Source organism: Mesocricetus auratus, unplaced genomic scaffold, assembly GCF_017639785.1.
Source record: "Mesocricetus auratus isolate SY011 unplaced genomic scaffold, BCM_Maur_2.0 Super-Scaffold_6730, whole genome shotgun sequence".
Classification (NCBI taxonomy): Eukaryota; Metazoa; Chordata; class Mammalia; order Rodentia; family Cricetidae; genus Mesocricetus; species Mesocricetus auratus.
The window spans coordinates 69,419,462-69,446,387 of NW_024429184.1; the positions used below are offsets into that span (position 1 = coordinate 69,419,462).

General features: G+C 39.2%; 1 protein-coding gene across 2 annotated transcripts in view; it reads left to right on the forward strand.

Annotated features, from left to right (window-relative positions):
- The window catches only part of Tox (thymocyte selection associated high mobility group box), a 297,989-nt gene that overhangs the window by 130,952 nt on the left and 140,111 nt on the right, over window positions 1-26,926 (forward strand). The window contains exons 1-2 of one of the 2 annotated variants that reach the window (XM_040741472.1): window positions 14,019-14,094; window positions 14,861-14,926. In XM_040741472.1, the coding sequence (XP_040597406.1) occupies window positions 14,044-14,094; window positions 14,861-14,926 (117 nt within the window). In that variant the 5' untranslated portion in view covers window positions 14,019-14,043. Of the gene's footprint in view, window positions 1-14,018; window positions 14,095-14,860; window positions 14,927-26,926 lie in introns of those variants that run through there. The other variant, XM_040741471.1, reaches the window with a different exon arrangement.

Below are 26,926 nucleotides of genomic sequence, written 5' to 3' on the forward strand. Positions count from 1 at the left end.
TGCTTCAATAAGCTTGCAGTGCAGCTGTCTCTTCATTCTCTTTGTCCCTATGCCCAGGAATTGGATTCCTGGAACACAGACTAGTTCTATTTTTGGTACAAGCTACATATTGTTTTCTATAAGGGCTGAACTAATATCCATTCTGACAATTGCTGTGTTCTTTTTTACTACATACAAAATGAATATGTTTTTCTCCATGTCTTAGCACTTGTATTATTTGTTTCATTTTGGTAGTAACTATTCTAAGTAAACAGAAGTCCTACCTCACTATATTCTTGGTGTGCCTGTCTGCCAGGATTAGTGATATTGCCTAGTTTCCCACATACCTGTTGGTAAGATTGCTCATTCGAAACAGATTCTATTATGTGGGCATATTTTCTTGCAAGAGCCTGTGGAAACACAGGAGTAAAATTCCACTTCCATTTAGAAAATTAGTACAGCCATCTACTTGGAATGCTAATGGCTTTAATGAAGATGCAGCATCTTACAAACAAATGATTAGATTTGCACAGGAAAGAATAAATAGAAGCCTAATTAACAAATTACTAGTTTTTTTGGAGCTTTTAGGTTTTAACCATGACAAGTGACAGTTTTGTATATAGTTTGAAGAGCTCATCTTCTCATTCTATATTTACTCAGAGTATCCGTAACTCCAATATTATGCAGTATAGTGTCTGTTCATCTTGAGTTGATGGACTATATAGCTAAGATCCTCAAGGCTCTATAATTCTTCTGAGAAGCATTCCCCAAAGACCTGGGACAGCTGCAGGCAGGTGAGAGTTCTGTGGTTATACCACATTGTTAGGGCCATGTCTGTGTGACTTTTCAAAATGACATATTGTCTGATCTAGAATCTAAGAAGCTGCCCTTGTTATTCACAGGAACCATTTCACAGTTCATCCTGTCTTTCCTCTAGGTTTGTCATAAAAATGATACAACCTACAAGCTACTCAACATAGACCACGCTTTCTTAGTAGCAACAGCACTGTTAGCATGAGGTTAGACCATTCTTGGAGGTCTGTCTTGTGCATTGCAGAATAAAAAGAACCCCAATGGACCTAGGCTTCTAACTGGTGTAAAAGCAATCTAAATGCTTCTAGATATCAGCAAATGTCATATTCTCTCCCAGAGCAGAGTAAAATCATCCCTTTTAAGAACCACTTTCATGGAATGTGTGAGTGCATTGTATGTCCATCATAGTTTTTGTTTGTTTGTTTGCTTATTTAAATTTTATTAATTAATTTTTTCATTTATTTTACATACTAATCTAAGTTTCTCCTCACTCTCTCTTCTCCTCCCATTCCCTACCACCTCCTCCCATCTATCCTCTTCCCCATACACTCCTTGTTTTCTTCATTCAAAAAGGGGCAGACCTCCCATGGGCATGGCACATTAACTTGAGGCAGGACCAAATTCCCCCCCCTGCATGAAGGCACACTCTTTTTTAATAAGAATAGAAATCTATGGATAAGCAGCTAAAGAAGGAGATCAAAACAAAATTTTAAATTAAAAGAAAAAATACTAATGACCCTTTAAATAATGGTACCTCTTATACCATACATTTAGTAAGCCTAGCCCTCAAAGAATATTTGAATGAATGTAGTGTTCAGTGGCTGCTAATGGAAAAAGTATAAAGAGAAGTTATGGAGAAAATAGCAGATGTCTGGAGCGTCACAGGCACTTCTTCAAAAGCATATCCATAAACTCTTTCCCATCAACAATCAACATTGTAAAATGTGCTGTTTTTTAAAAACACAGTTTACAGTGCACATCAGGGTTACAAAGTATGTGTTTTGAGAAATACATTGGCTTTTGGAAGCATTAATGCAGATGGACCTTCACATATGTGGGTTCATTGTCTGGAAAAAACTACAATGTGTATTATAAAATACAGGTTTTAAATAATCAGTGGGTATTATAAAATACAGGTTTTAAATAATAAGTATGGGCCTATTTCCTGCCATGTGTCCAGAGAGCTTTGCTCTTAAATTATGTGAAATGAGGATTAGACAATACGATGACTTTTGGAGGATATGTACGCTAGGTCTGAAGAAAAGGCGACTTTGTTCTGCTTTTTAGAATAAAAATTCACTTTGATTATTTAATCTGCTACACTGTTTAGCTTCTATCCTGTTCTTACTTCAGTGTGTTTAACTTATTTGTTCAAGTTTAATTTCTCAAGTAACATGGAAGGATGTCTTGGAGACAAGACTCATTAGACATATTTAAAATATGCACATTCTGCCGAGAGCTTTTCAGAAGGCGTTTATAGCACAAACTTCTGGAAACCACTTAATCTAACATTAATATTAATTTACTTAATGGCTATAAAAATATATTATGTCAAAATCTTTCACAGCAAATATGAGCTGTGCAAGAGATATTAATAATGCATCTCTCCTTGCAGAGGTGAATAATAGAACAGAGATGGTTGGATGTGATGTGATTTCTTCTACCTTAGCAATAGAAGAGTGGTCATTGATAGCTGCAATGCCTTGGGGTCCATCTAGGTCATGTCATTGTTGAACTAGAACAACAGATGATTATATAGTTCAATGAAATATAGTGTTTCTTAGCTTGTATGTAATTTCATGCATAAAACTGCTAAGTTATGAAAAATAAAATGTATAGGAAACTTATGCCATTCCGTATTGTACAAATACACTGAGTACATAATCCTGTACTTTAGGGACAAACTACTTGGTGTCTTAATTTTCGATGAAACTAAATTAGCTTGATGGATAAATTAGCTTCTTGGATGGGACACGGTGTATTTTGTTATGAGTGAATAGTATTTTCTGTTTGTAATAGAAGAGTTGCACAGGACTTTGCCCTTCCAGACTTCTGTAGCTTTGTGTGAAGGTTTTTAGCAGTGTACCTCAAGAGCTGCCCTCAAGCATAGCTACAAATAAGTTAAATATTATCTGATCTAAAAGTATAAGAGAAAAATATTTTGTGCACAAATGTGCAATTGTGAACAACATGTTTATGCGCACGTCCTTGTGCACACATGCACACCTGCGATGATCCACAAGTTGCTATGGATCTGAGGACTTTACTATTAATTTATTTTTCTCTTTCTTTACTTTCCCGCTGTGATCTCGTTTAATGTTGGGCTGAATTTGTACATATGGCAATAAACTTAGGTCTACATATAATTTTCTGTCTTAAAGACATATTACAGACAAATTGAGGCACACAGGGTTGATTGTTTCTAACACTTTCCTCTTATTAATGTTTCCAATCACTGATGGAAACCGTTAAACTACCTTGCCTGCGGGAAAGTCCCACGGTTTCCACAATAGAGCAGATCATATGTGGGTATAGAACTTTACAATTCATAAATATATCTGCACATCTCATTTGAATCTGACAAAATCGCAGAAGGAAATTACAATTTTCACTCTCCATTCCAAAGCCAATCTGATAGGAAACACCAGGCCCAGTCTCCCATCTGGGCCATTGATTTCAGACCTTTCCAAGATGACATCTCTTTGCATGTCTGTCCTGTCATGCTATGCCATGCCCACACGTGGGCAAGATCCTGAAATCACCCTTGAATCACGTGGGAAAGGGAAAGGAAGGAAGCACCGATGGTCTGACAATCCAGCCAATTTGTCATCAGCATGCTGGTCTAGCTTTAGTGAAGTGTTCCTTTGCAGCTTCATGCTGAGTGTGACAACAATCCCCAGTTTGACCCAGAGCATGTTGGCCATAATCTGATCTCTGGCTCAAGCCAGAATCGAGGAACCTGAAGTCTAGACAACTCTGTACCACAAAGCTTGTAACTGTGGTATAAATTGAAAAATGGGCTCCCTTCCAAACTATTCCAACTATAGAATAGCTGAAGAGAGTTCATATTATTGTACAATAAGAACACACATCAGTTTTCTAACTGATACGTGATCTGGGCTCCTTTGCCCCATGCCTCCAGAGGATCAGTCTCCATGCACAGACAATATTGGGAAATGGATGCATATCGAATAAACATTGGAGAATCTTGGAAACCTGAGGTGTCTCCAGTAATATAGTTCCTGTAATATGGCATTCAGTTTTATTTACTCATTCCTGTAATGGCCCTGGGAAAGTAAAACTATGGCAGGCTGAGGTCAGAAAGTTTCTGATGTTATAGTGCTCATAGTTAAATATAAGAGTGAAGACAGACACAGTACAGTGAGATACAGGCCAACATAGGCACAGGGTGCTGTAGAGAGCTTTCACAAGGGAAGAGAAGGGGTGATATCAGTGACAGCTAGAAGGTTTGCCTTTTAGTAGGAAACCTCTCCCTGGTTAGGAGAATCCAACTTTATGCTCAATTGCAAATTACTAGTGTATTGCCACTCTAACTATTCCAAGTCAGTAGATAAATTCAGTGATTGTCACATTATTAGGAAGTAAGGAGAGAAAGAATAAGAAGCTGGGGGAGAGGTACTCTGGGTAGTGGAGCTCTTTTGAAGATGTAGAAGCCCAACTGTCCAGACAGGAATAAACCATGAAGCAGGCAGAGTCCATAGTTACTGGAGAAAAGTGACGAGAATGTGTATACCGAAAGATGCTAAAATATTTAATACAGTTGTCTAGCATTCATTCTACTTATTGGTAAAACAATATGAAAACTTCTTGTACTATTGTGTGTGTGTGTGTGTGTGTGTGTGTGTGTGCCCTGCACATATCAGTGTGTGCTAAATGAGCATCTAGTTGAGAAATGGTGAGTCATTATTACAGTGCATGTATTATCACTTCCTTTTGATGTGTCAGCATGGCCATGTTAGGTTTGTTAGCATCAAATGGGATTATTCCAGTCTCAATTTTTTTCACAAAAGGTACTATTCCAAAAATAAGACACAGGGAACTAACTGTCCCTCACCGTAGAGTAGACAAGGCTTTCAGTGGAAGCACACACACTGACTCACACGGGAGCTCCAGCATCTGCTGCTGTGTGTCTCTGACAAAGTGTCATGTTCTGCAAAGGAGAGGTTAAAATGTTTGTGACATAGCCCCAAAAATGTGAAAGGAGAGCAGGAAGATGAATGTATGACTGTATGGAATAGTAGGATCTTCCACAAGAGGAATACAGGGAAACTTCAGATATGAATTCAGAACATTTGTAATGAGCATTCCCTGGGGAGAGGACACCTTATGTGTAAAACTTAAGCACAAGCCCCCAAAACACTAATTCCATCTCCATAAAATGTGGATAGATTATCAAAGACAATCACATTGGATCATAAGGTCATGAGATCATCCAAGGAAATGACAAAAATGTATGGAGCCACCTAATTGAAGACTTCATGAAAAACACACAATTCTACCCCTTTCCATGACTGACTTCCTATTTCTAAAGCAGAGTATGGCCCTTTAAGGATGAATTAAACCATCCTTAAACCCAGTGACTTTTAGGATTTTTCTCCTTTAAAATATAATCATATTTTCATTTAGAATAGAGGAACTTCAGACTCAAAAGAAATACCAAAGACAGTCTCCAAAAAAAAAAAAGGAGTTGCCAAAATGTGTCACATCAAAGTCACTAGCATTTCTCATTGACTAGACTCTCCCTGGTTGCACCAACATACATTCCCACACCTAGCCTGCTGGTAAATTTAAATATTTGAGTCTTTTCCTGCAATGTAAAATGCTGGTTGTCTGAGTCCTTACTACAGAGAAATGAAACTACCAGGCTCATAACCCTAAGCCTCCATAGATACTCTGTACACTTAGTTACTTTTAATCTCAGAATTACTCAATTGCTATTTGTCCTCAACATTCTTAAAAGGCTGCATATGTTCACTGTCTCAAGACTAGTCTGACTAGGACCTCTTTGTTACTCATGTGTCCCATCACTCAATGCCCATGGTTTTCTCAACGCCCTAAATTTCTTCTATTCTTATAATTCTCTTCCTTGGAGATTCCCCGAAATGGGCAAACTCTCCCAGACCAGATGCTTGGTGAAAAATACTCTCACCCTTTCCTCTATATGTCCTGGAGATGCCCTTTGCTTGAGAGGGAACGCTGACAAGCAAGAGCCAACCATCCTGGTGCTAATTACCTTCATGCTTCTCCTTCTGCACTGAAGTAGAACTTAGGTTCTGTGGTACAAGTGGTGATAGCTGATAGGATGTGGAAGTAGGCAAGCTTAGCTAAGAGTTGCCAGAAAGTTTGATGTACTTCTCAAATGTTCCTTTCATAGAGTCAGAAAAATCAGCCTAAAACAAGATGAGGCCAAGAAAATGTTCTGAAGCAAACATTTGCCCCTGTGCTTACTGAGAGCAGCATAGTTTTTTTTAACAGCTTCAGGCTTTACAGAATTTCAGAATTACGTAGGTATTTCCTTATTAGACAAGGCCCCTGCATAGTGTTAGAAACATTTGCTCCTTATTAGCTGATACCAACAGACTTTGGGTGCATATTTTGTAAAGATGTGTACATGTATCATGAGCATTTTGATTGAATAGAATGAATTTGCAATAAACTCAGCAGAATAGCTTGGTAGTTAAGCTATCATCCACACATTCTTTCCTTTCTAACATAATGAAAAATGAAAATTGATTGCTTGGTTTTCAAGATCTGGGATACAGGATGTTTTTTCCTAGAAACCTGAATATTTTGCTTTTAAATGGAGGAATGCTGTTCATGGTGTTTCTTCTATCTATGTGCTACCAAGCTGGTTTCCATCTTTGTATAAGGATATAAGAGAGAACTAATGACTCTCACCCATAATACAATGAAAGCAGAACAAACATTGGGTGAGATTAGTATAGCCCTGCAGAACAGTCACTTAACCATTAGTGCCATTAGAGGTTGCTCCAGCCTACCCTGTAGTGAATGGAAGTCTCAGGTTTGCCCTTGGAATGAAAGCCCTGTGCAGTGTGACTGGTAGGATGGAAGACTGGTCTAAGAGGAGGTAATGGGAGCAAGTCACACAATATGTATTTCCAAGTGGCCATGAAGTTAAAGCAATTCCTCACTAGTTACTAGATGCAAGGTCGATTTCTAGGAAGACCACAGGAAACACAAGGGGTCAGTTCCTACCTTTTATGATACCTCTTCATCTTAAGCTACTACTGTATTCAGACCTGTAGGTGCTGAGGCAGGGTCAGCTTCCTCTGGTCTCCACTCAGAGGCAGAGTTTTTCCATACAAGTTAGTAACCTGCTTGAGGACACATAGCTGCTGTGTCTAAGAATGGGGTCTTCGGATACTTTTTGACTACGGAGTTGGTGTCAGCTGTTCTTGGATGCAAATATTACTAGTTAAAGCCTCAGGATTAAGAAGACAGAGTTGATAGGAGATTGAGGTTCAATCCATCTCAGAGAAGTATACAAACTCTTTATCATCTATATAATAGGAGTTATGAGAGTCACTGTATACTTGCAATGGAAACTATGTATTTGATGAGCTTGGAAGTAGTTCCAAAGGAAGAAGTTAAAACTGGTTTAAACCACGGTTGCATTACTGCCATCCATGTGGAGATTTCCGGGTACTACCAAAATAATTCTAAGATAATCTGAATATATGAGCACAGTACATTTGTTTGTTAGTGGTTGGGACAACACAGCCATTGCATAACAACCAAGCCCTGAAAATTAAGGCTTCTCCATAGGATTCGTGCCACTGACGTGATGTATCACGAGACATGTTCTAGAGAGATGCTTAGGCTGATAATGAAAATCTCAGGTTTCAGCATTATCAAAGGCAATGTTTCCCCAAGTAAATGTTCTGCCAGGTTGTATGCTATGGTGGAGTATTCTTTCTCCCATTCTCTGTACCATGCAATTCAGCTATGCATTGCATTTTTTTACCCCTCTAGTTCAAGTCACAGGAGCTGAGTGGCAGTGGTTCCCCTTTCCAGTTCAGTTCTCCGAACCTCTGGGTTGCAACACACAAACTTAGAAAAGAGAAGCAGAATAGCTGTGTGCTTTTCCTTGCCTATGTTGTAGTATGGTTCTGCCTGTGCCAACACATTTACAATGCATTCATAGAGTTCAACATGCAGGGTGACTGCTGCACATTAGCAAATGCAACCTTTATCCTGAAAGATGCATGGACAAGCATCCCCCATCCAGTGCCTCCCAAGCAAAAGAAGACACTGGATGTGGAGGGGTAGGACAATAATGGATCCATGTGGCTAAGCATGTGACTAGCCTTATAACTGTGCATATTGTCTCCATTCATTTGTTTTATGCTTAGCTTTTAAGATGTTTCATTCCATATGGACTTTTCTTTATGGCTCTGGGATTGAACATAAGGTCTTGTATGTGCTATCCAAGAATTGTATAACTCACCTAAATCCCCAGCTCCACTTGCATCCAGACAAAATAGCAAAAGGCTTGAACTTGCTGCCCAAAGTTATTTCTTTCATTACAATAAATAAAGAAATGTAACTTTTAATGTTGAACCAAACAATACAGAAATGGAAATTTTATTTTGAAAATTGTTACTCCTTTTTATGATTAATATAATGGATTTCTAAGAAATGTCATATTAACTAATTGATCTTTGTAATCAAAGGTTCCTACAGAAAATATCTATTAATGTATGGAATTTCCCTCAATAGACACAGTGTGATACCTTCGCATTTTACATTAATTCTTTGTGGTTTCTCTCTTTCTCTCTCTCTCTCTCTCTCTCTTTCTTTCTGTCTCTGTCTCTCTCTCTGTGTGTGTGTGTGTGTGTCTGTGTGCGCGTGTCTGTGTCTTCATCCCTCCCTTTCTCCTTTAGAAGCAGTTTTCTGGTTTTCTTTTCAAGGCTGTCATAAGAAAAGATAAGCACGTTCTTTTCCAGAGCCAATGACTGGTGTGCATTTCATATTCTCACTCAGATGTCTCTTGTGTTCCTGCCTTGAGAGCCTCATATTGCTCACTGTTGCTCATCACTGGCTACCCACACACAGTACTATATGTTCTGTTTTTAAATATAAGAAATAATGACTACCTAGTTTGAAAGGCTCTTTGGGATTATGGGTTTGGTTAATATCCTCTAAAAACAATTTCTAAAAACTGTAGTAGAAGATTATAAATGGCTTTTTATGTGATTACATCCCCTGGTGCTTTGAAATGAAAACACAATAAAGAATATAAAACCACTTGGTCAAATAAGCTAATCCTGACTTGATGCCATTTACATTTAGATTTAAAGAAGTCAGTCTATTTATTCTTTCAAACTTTGCTGCAGGTTTTAAATTGAGAGAACATGGAAATTAAAAGCCCTTGTATGGTCATATATTGTGATAAGTTATGATGCCTAAATTCAGTTGACTTCCAAGAATACTAACTGTAATAAACATAAGGCATAGGCAAATGCAGTTAGTTATGTTTAATGAAACAATTTTATTGCGATAATTACTAATAATCTAATAATGGTTATCTAATATGTGATCTATGTAGAGAGAATTGGGGTCATTAGAGTGTAATAATGCCCCTGCTGTGCCTTCAGATCTGTGAATACAGAAATATACATCACATATATGACAGCCCCTGACTTACAATGGCGCAAGTTCACACACTTTTCTTTGCTTTATGAGAATGCAGAAGCAATATGAATTCAGTAGACACCACAATCATGGTATTTATTTATTTAATGATGCCAGGGATAGAAACCAGGGCTTTGTGTATGCTAAGCAAGTTCTCAGTTACTAAACAGCATCCCTAGCCCCCTAGTCCTAATTTTGAATGTTGTAGATTTCTTGGGCTTGTAACATTCAATTCAGTCCTCTCTGTGATGCTGGGCAGCAACAGCAATTTACAGCTCCTAGTCTGCCATGCAATCACAGGCAGAAGCAATCAACACTCTGCAGAATGCTGTGTCGCTAAGCTGGGGTGTTTAGTAGTTAGGTATATTTGTGTAGTTTTTGCTCACTTGACAATGATTTTATCAGGATTGTCTGTAGCAGTACAATCCAATTCCCACCTTTTATGGGTAATAGAAAATAAAGCAGTATATCATAGTGGAAAGCTTTTCTACTCAAAATCCAGACCTTGGTTCTATTCCCAGATGGTCCTCGTGACTAACAAAGCATCTATTTCTTCCATCGCGGTGTGAGAAATTCAGATAAATGTCTTTAGGGAGCTTTCCAAACCCAAAATTCTAGGACTCTCTGAACTATAATTCTGCTTCAAATGACAACTGGCCTTAAGCCCACAACATGGGATGCCTTTTAAGATGGTTGGAGTAGTGGGAGGCCTGCTGAGCCCCTGGCAGCAGCTCTGGGACAGGGTGTGGTGAGCTATGAAAACCCAACCTGATGGGGGAAGAGCTGGATCGGGACACCCTTGCCCTCTCCCCTTTTCAGCCAGGGTCCAATTGCAAGCCTTCAACCACAAGGAGATGGAGGAGGCCTGTTTGGACGTGTACCGATTCTTGTTTTACATATCATACAGAGGGAGCCTGCTTATGTAGGGTCAGGTTCTTGTTTCCCAGCCAACCTTAATTTATTATATTAAATACAGTCTTGAAAATCAGAATATTGAAGAATTGGAGACAGCATTTGAATGACCTTGCCCTTACTACGTCTGTACTTTGTCTTCTTTTCCTCTTAAGGGTTCTGTTTGTAAGTAAATCAGTTGGACATGTATGTGTGCGGGTACATATGTGTGTGAAAAAGCACATGTATGTATGTGCCTGTGGAGGCCAGAAGTCAACTTTATGTGTGCTTCTTCAGATGCCATCCTCTTTACTGCTTAGACCCAGCCTGTCACTGGGAGTTGGAGTTTACCTTTTCAGCTAGGTAGGGATCTCCCTGTTTCCAGTTCCACAGAAGGCATGGACTAAAAGTGCATTTAGTCTCAAGTCCTCGTGCTTGCGTGGAAAACACCCCAGTCCCTCAACCAGTTCTAATCCACTGTGAAGCTGGAGTGCATCACCCTCAAACACTCATGAGGCCTCAAATACTCATGAGGGCTGGAATTGTAGTTCAATGGTAGAGGGTTTGAGTAATGTTTTAAGTCCTAGATTCCACTCAAAAAAAAAAAAGCAAAAATTCACCAAAACCTTGTCTAAAAACCAAATCTTCTTGGTCTTCTAAAGCTACTGTCACTTTCTTTGGGAAGTTAATTTGTTAATGAAACAAGTATGACTTGAATTTTGTTAATTAGATTATAAACGTTTTTGATGTTCTAATGCTGAGCCTAACTTCTGGGGTTTGTTTAGGTCACCCACTATCTAGTGTAGTCCATCCCTAACCACAACACCTGCCAGGAAACCCAGACCTACCCAGGGGAGTCCATAGGCTGGCCCTGCCTAATGGGAGTAGTGGACCTTAGGAAATATTTCCAAATGTAAATGGGAAGGGAGGCACTGTGGAATAAGGGGGAGTGACTGTATGGGGGATGGGAAGGCACAGGAAGTAGCACAGTGGGAAAGAGACCCAGGGACTGAGGGACTGTCCCAGCAAAACAGCAAAAACTCCTCCTAGCAAACTAGGCCCTGCTCTCTAGAAAGCAAGTGCTCCTAAGAATTGAGTATTTCCCTGTGGTATGCTCTCCAGAAATACTGCACAAGCTCTTCACTCTTTTCTTCCCAATCCTCTACAGCTCCCCCTCAAAAACAGCAAGGTCTTTCTGTATAGGCCAGACAGGCCTAGAACTATAGATCCTGTTGCTTCTGTCTCTTGAATGCTAGGACAACAGATGTGTGTCAGTGTGCCCATCAAAATATGATCCTAAAGATTCTGCATAGCATGTGGTAATAGAAGAAGTCACCATGTTAATCATTCTCTGGACAAATAAAATCAATAGGAGATATTATTTAAATAGTAGATAGAGAGATATAGAGATTTATGATAGATGAGAGAGAGAGAGAGAGAGAGAGAGAGAGAGAGAGAGAGAGAGAGAGAGAGAGAGAGAGTGTGTATATGTGTGTAAGGGGAAAGGTTATAAGGCATTGACCTATATAGTTAAGAGGCTGAGCAATTCCAAAATCTACCAGATCCTGGGGAGAGCTACTGACAGGCTCGAGATGTTAGGAAAGCCACTGTTTCTGTTGAATATGAAGGTTAGAAAACACCAGTATCACATTTTAGCACCGGACTGGAGAAATCAGGCCTTCAGTAGGTTGAATATGGCCCGTGTGTGTTGGGAGCAGTCTGCTTTACTCAGTTTACTTATTCAAATGTTGTCATTAGCTATAAGTACTCTCAGAGACAGACCCAGAAAAAACATTTTTCTAGATCCCTGAGCATCCCTAGGCCCAGTCAGTTTAACTCATACAATTAACCACCATAACCTCCACAGTCTTTTGAGCATGTAATGACATTCTGACAAGCTTAGCACTAAATACTCAGTCTTCTAGGGCATTATAAAAAGCACCCACTAGACCATGGAAATCCTGGGTGGTGTCCCAAGGCCATAGAGATACAAGTTAAGTAGCCCTTATCTGAAATCTTGAGATGACAGATTTTTCCATTTTTCTCAGATTTTGGAGTGTGTGTATGCATGTAAGAAGGATGACCTAAATGTAAACAAGACACATTTTATTTACCTGCATATTCATAATCAGAAGGCAGCTTTGTATACTATTTTTAGTGTGCCTGCATTATTTTCACTGTATAAAGATGTGTGGAGTGTTGTACTTGCGGCATCATGGTGGTGCTTAGAATGTCTCAAATTTAAAAGCCATTTGACTCTCCAGTGTCCTGATTAGGGATATCCATCCTGAAGCGTCACCATCGGCAGATGCACTATCTTCAGAACTGGTAGCTAACTCATCATACTGACTCAGAATAGGTCGATCTGCTCTGGTGGGTGAGTGCATGTGCCAGCCAGTCTAGGCTTAACCACAGACAGGCCTAGGAGAAGCTGTATAGTCAGCACCTAGCCTAACAGCTCTGCCGCTTTCCATGCTCAGTTATGATATTCAAGTATTAATAATAACACCTAACTCTTGGTAGTCAAAAAATTAAAGTAGTTCATGCATAGCAGCAGATATGTGTCTAGGTAGAAGGGACATGGAATATACTAAAAAATTGGCAATGTTTATAGCAGCACACTTTTTTTTAAATGTGAAATGCTATTTCAGCCTTGGCTCAAAATCACTTAACTTTGGTACAATTTGAGGGAAAATGTTCACCCAGAACAGTAACATGAACATATTCAATCGGCCTACACTTTGGATACACTAAAACCAAAACTTCAAAGCTTTAGCTGGCTTGAGGATGATGCCAGATTTAGAAAATGAGTTTGAGAAGATGAAATAGAAAGTAACACATTCTAGAATATGCATGGACCACGGATCGGCTGATTCACTTCACTACTTCTGTTCCGTTGAGTTTGTCATAGTCAAAAAACTGTCCATATTTTAAGTGGTTCTTTGGCATCTTAACATTGAAAACATTTGCAAACAAACCAGTATACCCCACAGCAGGCCATGCTGGAGAATTCCCTGTGAAGTTCTTTGTCAGGATTTAAGTTCCTTGATATGTTGGGTGATTGGCGCTTAGGGGAACTCACCTGACAGATGGAATATCACCCTTTGGGAAGTCACTAGGACTCAGGGCCCCTGAGACAGGTGACAAGCAGCTGAGTCACATAACTATCTTCTGTACTTGTGCTAATCTCTGAATTGCACAAACAGCCATATCATTCAATAAGAGATCTTGTAACCGCTGAGATACGTAGTGTGCATGGCATGAAATGGGTATATAAGGTGATACATGAAGAATTCCCTTCAGTATTTGTGGTTAACCTAATGAGTGCTCCAGCATCATTAAGGGGTCATATAACCTTCTTATAGGGTAAGGAACCCAAAAGAACTGGAATAGAATATCTCTGACTCATGGTTCACTGTTTGCCTGTATCAGTTTGGAGGTATGTCAAAATGTCCATATTACCATTAACTTGTACTTCTGTCAATGATTGTTTTGTTTTGAAAAGTAGACCCTCACATATGCAAGTTCCTCTGTCTGAAAAGCCTATCACTGGATACATATCCTGACCTAGTTTAGAAGCTGATTATACTGGCCCATTTGATGTTACCTTAGGAAAAAGCTTCCTTTAACTAAAGAAGAACACTTTCTCCATTTACCTAGTGACTTAAGATAGAGGCAGATGGAATGGAATGGTTCAAACTCAGCATCGCCAAGTTTACTGTGCTGCTCTCAATGGTATGACTTGTTTGGTAGTTTTGCAATGGGGCTGCCCTGTGAATACTTTCCTTCTCTCTTGTTCCTATCTTGCAAATATATTGGCCAATTTATATGCATTGGTCTGTTTATATTCATTCTATGTATTTGAAAAATTTCAGGGAAAGAAATTTGATCATGCTACCTGTATGTTATTATTGGTTTTCTTTGTTATTCTTAAATTCCATTCTTAGCCACGGTTATGGTGGCACATGCTTTCTTCGGATATTACTATAAATTTAAAATGCTTTTCTAATCAAAAGGCTGTTAGAGTGAAGCCAGTTTTAGTCCATTATGAGACTCTGCACTTTTTCTTTTCAGAGAGCTAAACGCAGAATGCATGGAGCTGTGCCTCCTTGTATTTCCCATTATTTTTTCCTTTCAGAAAGCTTGCCATTCATTTAATACTTCATTACAGCCCAACTGCAGTATGTATACATGGCGTGCAAAATGAGCCATTTTGTTTTAAAACAGATTGCAGATGAAAGGAAGCCATTCATTTCTTGCTTGCTTGCTGTAATTACTAGAGCACTAATTACTCCAAATCACTGACACGCAAGGTCAGGAAAGATGACAACAGAAACATCAAAGGAAAGATGTGGCTCACTTGCTATGACAGATTTTTCATATTCTCAGCCGTGCTAGTTTTTTATGGCTACTGTTTTCCAGTTTGATGGTGGGAGGTGGGGGAGAAACACACACACACGGAGTCAAGATTGCTCAATGTTTACTATTATTTCATTCGCAGTTTGACGGGGAGAACATGTATATGAGCATGACAGAGCCGAGCCAGGACTATGTGCCAGCCAGCCAGGTGGGTTAATTAATCTTCTCTGCCTTGTTTCAAACTGTAATTAAACAAATTCAAAGAGTTGCATTGCAAATGAGTAGCACTATCAGTAACTGCCGCAATCAGGAATAATCATAATTTATAAACAAAGCATTTAAGCCTTGTTTCCAGTTAATGAGATGGAGCTGATAAAACACCAGCTTTGGCATTTGTTGAAGGATGCTACCTTGCTTCCCCTCCAGAATGGCAAGCAGCTGTTTTGCCAGCATGGGCTTTCCTAAACAGTTGTGTTACCTTTAGGAAATACAGTCTTTACAGGTGCAAGTTATTTGTGGTTCTGACTGTGGGTGAGTTTATCATTGTAAGCTACACATGCCACCAATAGCTTCAATTATCAACTGTTTAGGGCCACTTTCAAACCAGCATTATGTTCATCACTGAGGGATCATGGCTGGTGAGTCCTAGACAACCGCTTTTAGGACCTTTTGGGGGGCAGTGGAGAGAGTGGCATTTAGGTCCCTGATCACAAGCATGATTGAAATCTTTCAAGGGCACCTTTGTGTCCATTTCCCTAGGAAAGGTTGACAAGGTATTTAATCATGAGAAGTGACAACAAAAGTGGAGCGAGGATGTAAATGGTCACATTTATAAAAGTAAATGCTTGGCTATTTATTTTTAGATACTTAAAACCAGGCCCTCTAATCCAGAGAGAGCAGTTAAAGCAAAATTATAACTGCCCTACGGTGCCAGGATAACATAGAATATCAGAACGCTATAAGCAAAAATAAATAAGCGAATAAATGAGAGTAGGGAGAATTCACAGGAGCATTTGGTGGACATGAACCTACTTTTTCTTTAATAGTAAAAATCACATTTGCCTGGGATTTCACATACCAGTCACTAAACGCATAAACTCCCAGGTAGTAGTTTTCAATGCCTATTTATTTGCCCGAGTTCATTTGATCACTGAGAGGAGATGGGGTAAAAAAGGACGGTGTACAAAAATACTTCTTTCGTCGTGGTCGTCGGAAAATGCAATCTAATGCATATTAGGAGTGTTCTCTTTGAGCCAATGTCTCCTGCTTAACTAAAAACAGGCAGGCACACATCTCCAGGAGCTCAGCATTTATTTAAAAGTCATTGTGACCACTGCCTTGTCTGGCAGACATTCTGGATGCTCCGCTGTACAATCCAGCCATAAAGGTCATCATGACAGTGTAAGACCTGGATTCTGCAGGCTTCCAATCTATTGAGAAGATCAGTGTAAGAATGACTCCGACAGGGAAGCTTTGCATGTGGAATTCTTCCTTTGCTGAATTCATTCTGCTAAGTACCCTCCAGGACCCATAGGTAGTTCTGAATAGGACTGTTTGATTAAAAAATGAAAAATGTTACTATTAATTTGCTTCTAACCATCAATCCCCAAACTGTACTGACAAGTTTAGTATTACTATTAGATTAAAGCAAGCCGGTACCATCTCTTTGGGCCTTTAGGGTTTTGAAGTGTGAAGGCTAATTGAATTTGTTTGAAACAGTAGAAACACAAACTCAATAAATGATTACTGTTATAAAGCAGCTGCTCGCTCGCAGAGAACCATTACGCTCGTCTTAAGGAGTTTGGGATAAAGGATGGCAACTTCAGAATATATGCATCTTTGCAATTCAGCTCCCTAGATTTGTAAATTCAACCACAGTGTGGAATATTAATCCCTTACCAAAATCAAACAACCAGCTTTGTTTTTTTTTTTCTTAATATTTTGGTCAGGAGTACTTAGAGTGTTTCCAATACAGTGACTGTTTATAATGAAGGAAGAAAGAGATCCAGATAATTTTGTGCTTTCTACAGATGTGGCAGATTTGTGAGCCAGGAGCAAGGTGTTTTTTTAAATAATGCAGGATATGTGAAAAGGTTTATTTTATAATGAGTCGTTTTAAAAATTAGACTAACTAAAGGTAATATATACCCTGGAGGCAAAAAACTTCACAAATTAGTGGCCTTTGCTAAATTTTACACTTAACATTCTTTTTGTTTCCTGCAATATACTGTGTTCAAGAATTCATTACCTGGTGTTCTTCTGGGGAATTGTAATCAAGGTATCCTTTAGGCGACCATAAGTGAGATCGCAGTCATCCTGTAGGAAAGAAAGGAGTTTTGTTCCGTCTCCTAAAGAACATCAAGCAGCTGCATAGTTTAGTAATCCAGGACAGCTTGCCTCATCACATCACTCCACGTTGTAATTCCTGTTTAGTTTCCAGCTCCGTGCCTGCTGTGGGACTTACAGACGATGTTGCTAAGTAGCAGCATATGCAACAGCGTTTTTGCTGTGATGCTTCTGCAAGCATATAGCATAATCCTGAACTTGAGATGATTTTTATAGAAAGCCTATGCTGGAGCTGCTCCAGAAATGAAAGTACACTGTAAAAATTAATGATAATCTTTTAGACCGTCCCAAAGGGCCCCTCACCCTATCTGCTGAGTGCTTTCTCTGCCTCTTAAGCTGGTGTATACAGACCCTTAACATTTTTGCATATGGCTTGGTAATTGATAGGCAGGTTTTAAATTGAATACACCAGGATAATAAAACATGCAAGTATGTAATAAAAGCCCATAACATTGCCACTGCACCCTGGCACCATGCTTGGAAAGCTGACTATTTTCTGCTCTAACAGGTGTAACTGTTCTGGGCACTCGGGACTTGAATTTAAACACCATTTAACTTGTTTTCACCCTGGACATAATCATCTTACTCCGTGCAGTGCAATATTTCTTTTTGTGTGTTTCCAAACCCTGTCTGAAGGGACCATGTTGCTGGACAGCTCATGACCTTGCAATATTGGGCTTGTCCAATTTGAGAGGTGTGACAAATCTATAGAGGAGCCAGATGAGAAGGGGACAGAAGTCCCTAAGAGACCTCAGCCTTCTTGTCATGCTCGAGTGAGATAACAGTGTTAGACTAAGATACAAAGGAGCAAACACATAGCAAGCACAAGTAAGTGATCCAACATGAACACTGCTGTTAACCCACTTGAGATCTTCCCAAGTGAGTAGATGATATTCTTGCCACACACATAGATAAGGGATCCTCTGTGATGCCACATTTATCTGCTTCACAGCAGTCACCATTTTTATGTCTATATGCCCTACATCGTGATGCATATCTTGAATAGATACAACAAAATTTATTTTAAAATTTATCTAGACCGCTGTGCCAGAAAGCATGGCATGGTGGTGATGAACTGGGCTTCCTGCCTGAGTTGGATTTCTAGCAGAACCTTCTCAGGATTCTCAGAACCACTTTCTGTGGAGCCCTCCTTGCTGCTCATCACATTAAGCTCTTCTCTCTGGCTCCCACCAACAGTGGGAGCCTCTTAGTTGTGTAAGGAGATGTCGGTGACTCTCTGAATTAAGTGCATCACAGGGCTGGGCATCATCTGTTTTTCTTCATCAGAGTGGCCCCTAAGATAGTCTATCCTTAGATCCCTGTCATTGCTTCCCATTCTTTCTTCTTCTGCGAGCATTTCAGGATTATTCCTTTTCACATTACATCTCCATCCTCTGCTCCCTGATATTCACTCCTAGAGACAACATTGTGATTTCGGTTCCTGGTTCTGCTCCTTATAGTGACAGGTCTGTGTGAAAAGATGGGGAGGATGGGTTGTCTTTATAAAAGAAACAGTTCTTTGCTGGGAAATTTTCAAAGGTTTCTCTGATACTCAGTAATGGAGATGTTTAATTTTCTGAAACTTCTTTTTTTTAGAAATTACTTCATCCCTGGCCTTGACCTTCAGAACACTACAGTTTTTGTTCTGCATGATTGTCTGCTCCCATCCCTACCCACCCTGCTTCCAGCATCCCTTCTTCTACCCTTTCTTCTTTTTCTCCATCTGCTGCACTCCTCCCTGGGAAGTTATCCTTTGCTTGAATGGCTTGCCTGTACTTACTCGGAGCCTCACACTGCACCCTAAATGTTAAGCATCCAGACTAAGGTCATACTCTACATTCTTCTCATCTGATCCATTTCTCTCTGCCTCCTTCCACCTTCCACCTACACTGGAATTCTGTGTCTTATCAGCTTTCCAAGTTTCAAGGTCTCAAACAAATAGTCAAAACTGTACTTTAGATGACTGTCCCTAGAGGTCCAAATGTCATCTCCATGCTCTCTGCACAGTGGTACTATCTGGAAGGGAAACAGGGCCAAGTGGGAGATCCTTGGGTCATGGGAGACACACCCTTAATACAGATTGTAAGACTGTAATTCCCTTCTCTCTCAATTCCAATTGCCATCCATCAGGCCCACCAGTAGCCTAAAGTGACAGGGCTGTCAGCCATGAACTGAAACCTTAAAACTATGAGCCAAAAGACCTCAAGTCAGCTGCCTTGGATACGTCTTTATTCAGGAGACTAACCAACATGATAAAGTACAGCAATAATGCTTTCCTGCAGTCGTAGGGAACACTGACTTGAACTACAGTGCATTTCAAGTGCAAATGAAAGGCCAGAAGCATCTGTACCTGTGGGAAACTCTCTCCTGTGAGGTCCAGGTGTGGTGTCTGATTTCTGGGAACCTGTACCTGGCCGACTCCAACTCACTGTTTCATCAGGAGGCATTGCGTGTCATGCAGCTTTCAGATTGTCACATGCCAATGGGCTTTCTCAGAGTGAAAAAGACCACTATACAGTCTGTGAGCAGAGCCTTGGGTAGATACCCTCATCACTTCATCCCAGGTAGTGCTGACTCTGCATTTTTTCTTTTTTGCACAACTTTTGACTCTTTCTTCTCCTTTCAGCCACACTGTTATGCTCTGGTCACCATCCTTCATGAATTCATCTAACATGCTTACTCCCTCCACTTTCCTGCTTCTCCTTAGTGTTACTGGGAGGTAGAACTGAGTATCTTGGCACTGTCTCACACTTCTGGTGTGGGAGAACAAGCTTGCAACTCTGTGGCACAAGGCCCTCAGAGTCTTGGCCTTGTCTTCGCTGTAAGGTTATGAATCCTCGAAGGTGTGACTTGTTGCTTTTCTTTCTTTCCAAGTCTCCTGTGCCTGAAATAGTATCTGAGCCATTAAAGTTATTCAGCACCATTTGTGGAAAAATAAGAAAATGAAGAAGCATATTATGTGTGTTTATGGCACATTGATTCTCTTAGATTTCTATTCACAAAGATTCTCTACCTTGCATTGTAGAAATGTAGCCACCTTGTATTACTTGGATTATTGTAGTGTCACCACTCTACAATAAACTGGGACACATTTAATCTGAGGTGCCTGTCCCCTTCTCCTGGGAGAGTCATTTCAAGAACACGACTTGCAGAGTTAATATGATAGTAAGCTAGATAATAACTGGAACCACGATGGCAGCAACTTGCTGCTCTTTGTAGTTAACAACCCCATGGCAGCATAGCCATTTGGCTTTCGAGGTTCATCTTTGCACCAATATTTTCACAAATCTGTTGTTTGAATTTTGTTCTAAAGTTTGCAAATATGCCAGTGACTCTATTTTATAATTATATGTTTTCCTAATGAGGAAACTCTGCAGATCGGAGTGTAAATGATGTATGGCAGAAAGGACCTAGAAAGGGAGATATTTTTAAGAGTAGTTTTAAAGAAAAAAAAACCCTCTTTATCATGGGCCATAAAAAGTCCACGATTGTGACATAAATTTGAACTGAAGATTAGGCCAATTACTTTTAGATTGTTTCCTTTTGGAAATTTTTCTAGATTAAAGTTAATTTGCCTTTTTGACCATTGGCCCAATAAAATGATGAAGCCGCATGCATCAAGTAATCTAGTTAGCCCAATAGAGTCTGGCATCTTAACAAGCACAGACTAGTTACTCAAACCAGTCTTCAGTATAACATTCAAATGATTACTGCGTGGTCCCCGAGGTATTCATTACAGACAAAATTGCTCCTGTTGCCTCGCATGCAAGCTGAGTTTTCAATGGGAAATGAAAGGATGCCTGGAAAAATAGGCCACCTAATTAAGTTAAACTACTCTAGCATTTGGCTTGACATCTTCATTACTCAAAATTTAAAAGATGCCTCACTTGAAAACACAAGTTACTATTGTTTATGTTGTTTTCTTCCTAAATTGGCTTCTCACATGGAAGTCTGTTTCTTTGCATTATATCTTGAAATAGCTTACATATTTCTTCTACTTTATGAAAATGTCTTAATGGTTGTATGGGTACTGGATACAGGCACCATACAAATAGATATCTTTTGAGTTCATGTTCATTAAAGAAACATCAGTCTTCCTGCATGTTTTCTGGCTCATTTATGTACCAGCATAGTTAAACTTAAATTTACTATTATTATTAATTATTATTTTATTATTATTTTTCGGACTGTTGGCTCTGTTAATTACAAATGGCAATCCATGTCTGAAATACAAATTTCTTAAAAAATGTAGATAGACCATAAAATGTAGACTAAAACCCATTTGTCCCGGAGAAGTGTTGTTTCAACCCTGCCAGCAGAGCTATTTCAGGAACGTTTTAAAACATAAACACATGTGAAGCTCACCATCCTCTGATTGCCAGTTTCTACTCATTGACACTAATGAGGCTGCTGACAGGTTAAATGTTGTGTATCATATACATTTCCGAGCGGTGGGATTTGCGAATATAAGGCTCATTTTTTACTCTCAGAGAATGAATGTTTGTTGCTGGGCATGCTGGAGCATTTCATTATAATTGTCTAATGTCTGTTTTTTCAGACATTAGGGAAATGTATCTCAGTGATAAAAATTATGAAAATATGTGAATGGAACAACATTAGTGGTAAAAAAAAAAAACAGAGCCTGGAAATGCCAAGCTCCATTTGGAGCTAGGTTTGCTCCAGGAGAGGACTCTAGAGACTGCAAGTCATGCAGGCAATGGGAGGAGGCTTGTGCAGTAGAGCAGAGCTGACCATTGTCACACAGGAGGTCTGAAACAGGCTGAAACTAATTCTTTGCCTTGTTCATAATTATGCCTTGAATTACTTTTCTCTTTAACACATAGACAAGTATGACCTTTTGTGATAAAATGTGTGTTTATAACACACTATATTTTTGAGCACTCATAATAAACTTGTCACCAAAGAATGCCTAGAAACATAGTGGTATTTCAGTCTCAGAACAGTAGCATGTTGAGTCATGGTGCCTGTGTGTGCCAACTGTTTCTAAGGCAATTAAAGTTTGTTCTAAGCAAACACCAAAGCCTTAATATGTCAAATAGGAAATATTATGCTCATGTTTAGTGTAAGAACAATGCTAAGGCCTGAGGGATTTTTTTCCACTAACCCCAGGTCTCTAATTTCTGTTGTCCCCTTACCTGCCACCCCAAACACCTTTCAGAAGTGTTAAGTTTCCCTAAGTAGTTTCAGTTCCTGGCTTGGAAACAGACCAGCTAGACTTCCCAGAAGCTCAAAGAGGTTTCACTTTAATTTTTATTTATTTCTGTATTTTTCTATGCTTCATCTGACCTATATTATTTAATAGTTTAGATATTTATATTTATTTAGTAGAAACCCTAATAGGTTGGCATTAGTTAGTGCATATCTTAGAATGTGTTTTCCATGTCCCCCTTGCTGTCTGTTCTGTTTTTTTATCCTATCTGTAAGGAAAGCCAATAAGTGACTGCCAAGACAAACACCAAATTATTCAAATGAGATAGTTCACAAGATCTCTAAGGGTCACCGGTTAACACCAACAATGAAGACCAGAACCAAATTATTCAGATGGGATAGTTCACCAGACCTCTGAGAGACACGGGTTGAGACCAGCAGTGAACGCTTTTCTGGATATAATGGGAAGGGCATTCTTCAAGAGCTAAACCCACTGTGAGTCCTTACTTCCTGAACTCATAAAGCAGAAAGGTTTTGGAGGCCCTGAGGATGAGGGCTAGCAACTCTCCACAGCACTCACCATCTGGGAAGCTACACTCTTCCCCATTCGACTAGAAGGGGCCTTTATTTCTGAAACCAGAAACTGTGTGCTTAGCCAGTTTCCCAGCTCCCATGCTCCTGTGAGGACACCGTAGTGAGTACATAGCTGTTCATGTTAGCCTCTCTGCGGGGAGACAGTCACAAGGGTGGCCATCTTACTCAGTTGACATCTTGCCACATTCACATGTCTTCTTTTTCCTATGTACTGAAGTGGATGATGAATTTTAGGAGGACATTTAAATTTGCTGGAAGTTTGAGTTAGTATACCCCTTCCTCATGTCAAGAAAGAATTAGATTCATAAAAATGGAAGTGACTGCCAACTATTGCTTTCTGCCAGTGAAACTGAGGAAAAGCTTTGCCAGCATCTCCTTCAATCCTTACAACCAGTCAAGGAAGTTGAGACAGACTGAGTGACATGAAAAATAGCAAAAAGTAAATTTCACATGAGCTCATCAGGCTTGGGAAGGTTAGCCTCCATCTTTGTTGGATGAGGCTTCATTTTATTTTAAAACTGTGTCACTTGTTGCCATCTTAGCCTCAGTCCCTTCCTACATTAAGAGAGCTTCAGGTTGTTACGTGTGTGGGATGTTTTGAGAAATACTAGGTTGGACCAAATTAAACCAATAACTATTTGAACTTTTTAAGCTACAAAATCAGCAAATGCATCTTTGTTCACACATGAAAGCCTTACATTTCTATAAAGTGGCTGTTTGCAGCTTCTAGAATGGTTTATCATTGGTGGTGATTGCTTTGTCCTCTTCTTCACTAGACAAGTCATATCTGCTCAACCTCAGCCATGCACTCTAGACCAGGAGACTGTAGCCCAGAAACTCTGATAGATTTGCTTATCTTACACATATTTAGGAACAGGAGAAATCCATACCTTTTTTAAAATGTAAGTTAACAAATTTCATTAGATTTAACACACTATTTTAAACATGAACTTTTCTTAGCATTCTATGATTCCATTTAGGTATAAACATAGAACTCTAGAATATTCTCCTAAGGAAATAAATGATTCATCCCAGTGATTCATAACAAGAAAACTTGGAGCAGTATAAATATTCAAAATCAAAACCTGATGAGATAAATTACAGAACAATTAAATAATATATAGATAGATTTAAACAATAGTCAGTGTTCTCTAGAACTGAAAATCATTTATGATCATTATATGTGAAAAGGATAAATTACACAGGGTTGAAATTAATTGACTGCTTCTGCTGCACTAGGGCATAACCCATAGCCTGTACATTCTTTCATTATTCTTATTTCACCATGACAACCTCTTCATGAGTGGACCACTATCATCTCTGCTGTATAGAGGTGGGATCTGAGGACTAAAGAAACAAAGTGGTAGTTCTTGCTAAAAGGTGATCTGAGATTTGTGCCTGGCATTTCTAACTACTAAATCTGACTCCTGTGATAGGACATTTTTATATTAAAAATGAAAACAAAAGGTCAAAATGAAATGTCAAGTATGCAGTAAAAAGGCTCCAGAAAGAGACACATTTCAGTACTGTTCTCCTTTTTCAAAACTTGACTTACTTGGGTTATTTATAAAATAAAACAATTTGTAAAACGAGATTGCTGAGTGTGTCCAGTCATAAGAATAAAAAAAATACTGTTGAAAAAGATATAGGTTACATTTTACCTAAGATTATACATTGCAACTTGAAAATAAATACTTAATTTAGCCCAGTAAACAGCAAACGTGGGATAGTGGCCTGTCACTGAAAATCAGTTGTGACCCTGACTAGGGTCCTGAAACATCTCCTCAGCTTTGGCCTGCTTTCCCTCATGACCCACATGGGGGGAAGCACATTGTTGTCAGGGAACCAGTTACTGTTTTTGCTTTTGTTTTCCTTAATTTATGACAACTATACGCCATGCTTGACTTTTAAATGTGAGGGTACATTAAGAGGAAACAAGTCTCTAACTCCATCCCAAGATCTTTTAAGAAGGTCTTGCTACCAGAGACATCATGAGACAGATGTGAATCTAGGTCAGGCAACCATGTCTCATGCACATTCGGGGTAAGTGCTGACCTCGTGACTCCCAGAATGCTTGAATCTCCAGCTTATTAACCCAACCTCAGCTCTTCCAGTCCTAGCTCCTCGATTCTCTGGGTATGCTCAGGATGGCCCCATTTTCTGGTTTCATGAAGGCTTGGCAGACTGGTTTCTCATAACCTAGCTTTGATCTTATACCCCAGTGCTAGCCGAGGTCTACACTGAGCCATACTCCACTTTGTTTTCATTGGTGACATTGATCTTGCTGGTGAAGGCCTTGCTTTGAGCCTCATTGCTGCTGCCTGTTCAGGCATGGGTCCATGTCATGCTCCTCCCTCATCACATTTGAACAGAAATATCTCATGTACAGGCCCTATGATCTGTGGAATCTGCTCATAGCAACACTTCAGCATTCCAGCCCCATATAATTCCCCTTCCATCGCCTTCTGTGATCACCTAGTTTGACATTTCAAGCATATGGCCTTTACAGGGGGCTTGGATTTCCTATTCTGCCTTCAAGTTCAGTTATTCTTACAGACTGTTTTCTGACTTTTTATTGCAGCTCCACTTGCTCTTTGAAGAATGTCTTAAGCATTCAACAAACGTTTCTATAATGAATGAACATAAACTATTCTTAAGAATGTTCTAAAATTAATTAGCAAAAATAAAAAATGTTATGCTTTCTGCCCCAATTTTATTTTGATAAATATTGGTTGAAAAATTAGTAGATTGTGTATTTCTAAATGAAGATGATTTATTGCTATTGTCTAGCATGTGAAGAAAAATTTTAAAAATTGTTTTCAGGATCATTGGCTTGAGCACATCAATGGCACTGTTGGACAATTCTTGCTGGGTGTTAAGATGATTTATGTAACAAACCAAAGCTTTCCACAGTAATACATTATAGTCTCAAGCTATCAACCCTTGTTCATGTAGACACAAAAGGATCAGAAAAAGATCTAACTCTGAAGGTCTTCTCAAAAGAAATTAGAGATTGAGTTGATGCTGTTCAAAGCCTTTGAGGAAAATCACCCCTGTAATTCAATGTCATAACTTTAGAAAGTGTATGGAGAACATTTAGAGATGCTTCTGCTTTGTTTAGCTTTGTATTTTGTTTTTGTTCCTGTTGAATTTTTCGGCTCACTTTGCTTTCCATTGAGTTATTTGAATCATGCAGTGAAAATGATCAGTAATAGAAGATAAAACATGTTTAAACATTGGCATTTTTGTGTCTTTGACTTTCAGGAATTATATTACAGATTAAAAATTAAGGCATCCTGTATATGTTTGATGGCAGTAATATTTATTTATCTTTCAAATAAAGTTCTATATGAGAACCATATTTTACAGCACTATAACTATAGCCATATTTTTAGTGTTTGCATGACTGCATGAGTCCATCACATAATTTAAAGATGTGTACAAGATGCTATCTTTTGAATTCTTCTGAGTTATGGGACTTCTTGTCACAAAAGATTGAGTGCTATGCATAATGATTACAATATGTGGTAGAGACCCACAAAATATAGTGCCCCACTGGTAGAGAATTAGATTTTGAAAAGAGAAGAAAAGACAAAAATCTGGAAGAAACTGTTGTTTCTGGTCAGCATGAATTAACTATCTAGCTGGATGATATGAAAACCTGGATTCTATGCAGTCCAAAATAAAGTCAGTGTAATTAACATTCCACTTGCAGATGTGATGATATGGAATGGGAATACAAAATAAAGACCAGGCTGTAGCTAAGGAAATGTGGGCTGCAGACGGAGAAAATAATGTAAACAGGGTACTCAGGGCATGCAATATGTAAAGTAGAGGGGCTCAAGAAGTGAGCACCTATGCCATTAAACAGGAGGTTGAGACCTTCCTGAAATTAGGCGAGAACTCTCTTTTCTTGTTGCTCTGAAATGGTGGCTGGATAAGGCTGCACGTGTGGGGTGAATGTTGGCTTTAGTCAAATGACTAAAAGGTACACAAGCAGATCAATCCAAAGCTGATCAGAAAGTCCCCCTGGGTTTTCTCTAACCCCATCTCTTTAGTTGTAGGCTTAGAATTGAACCTGTTCCCTAGCAATTTGCCT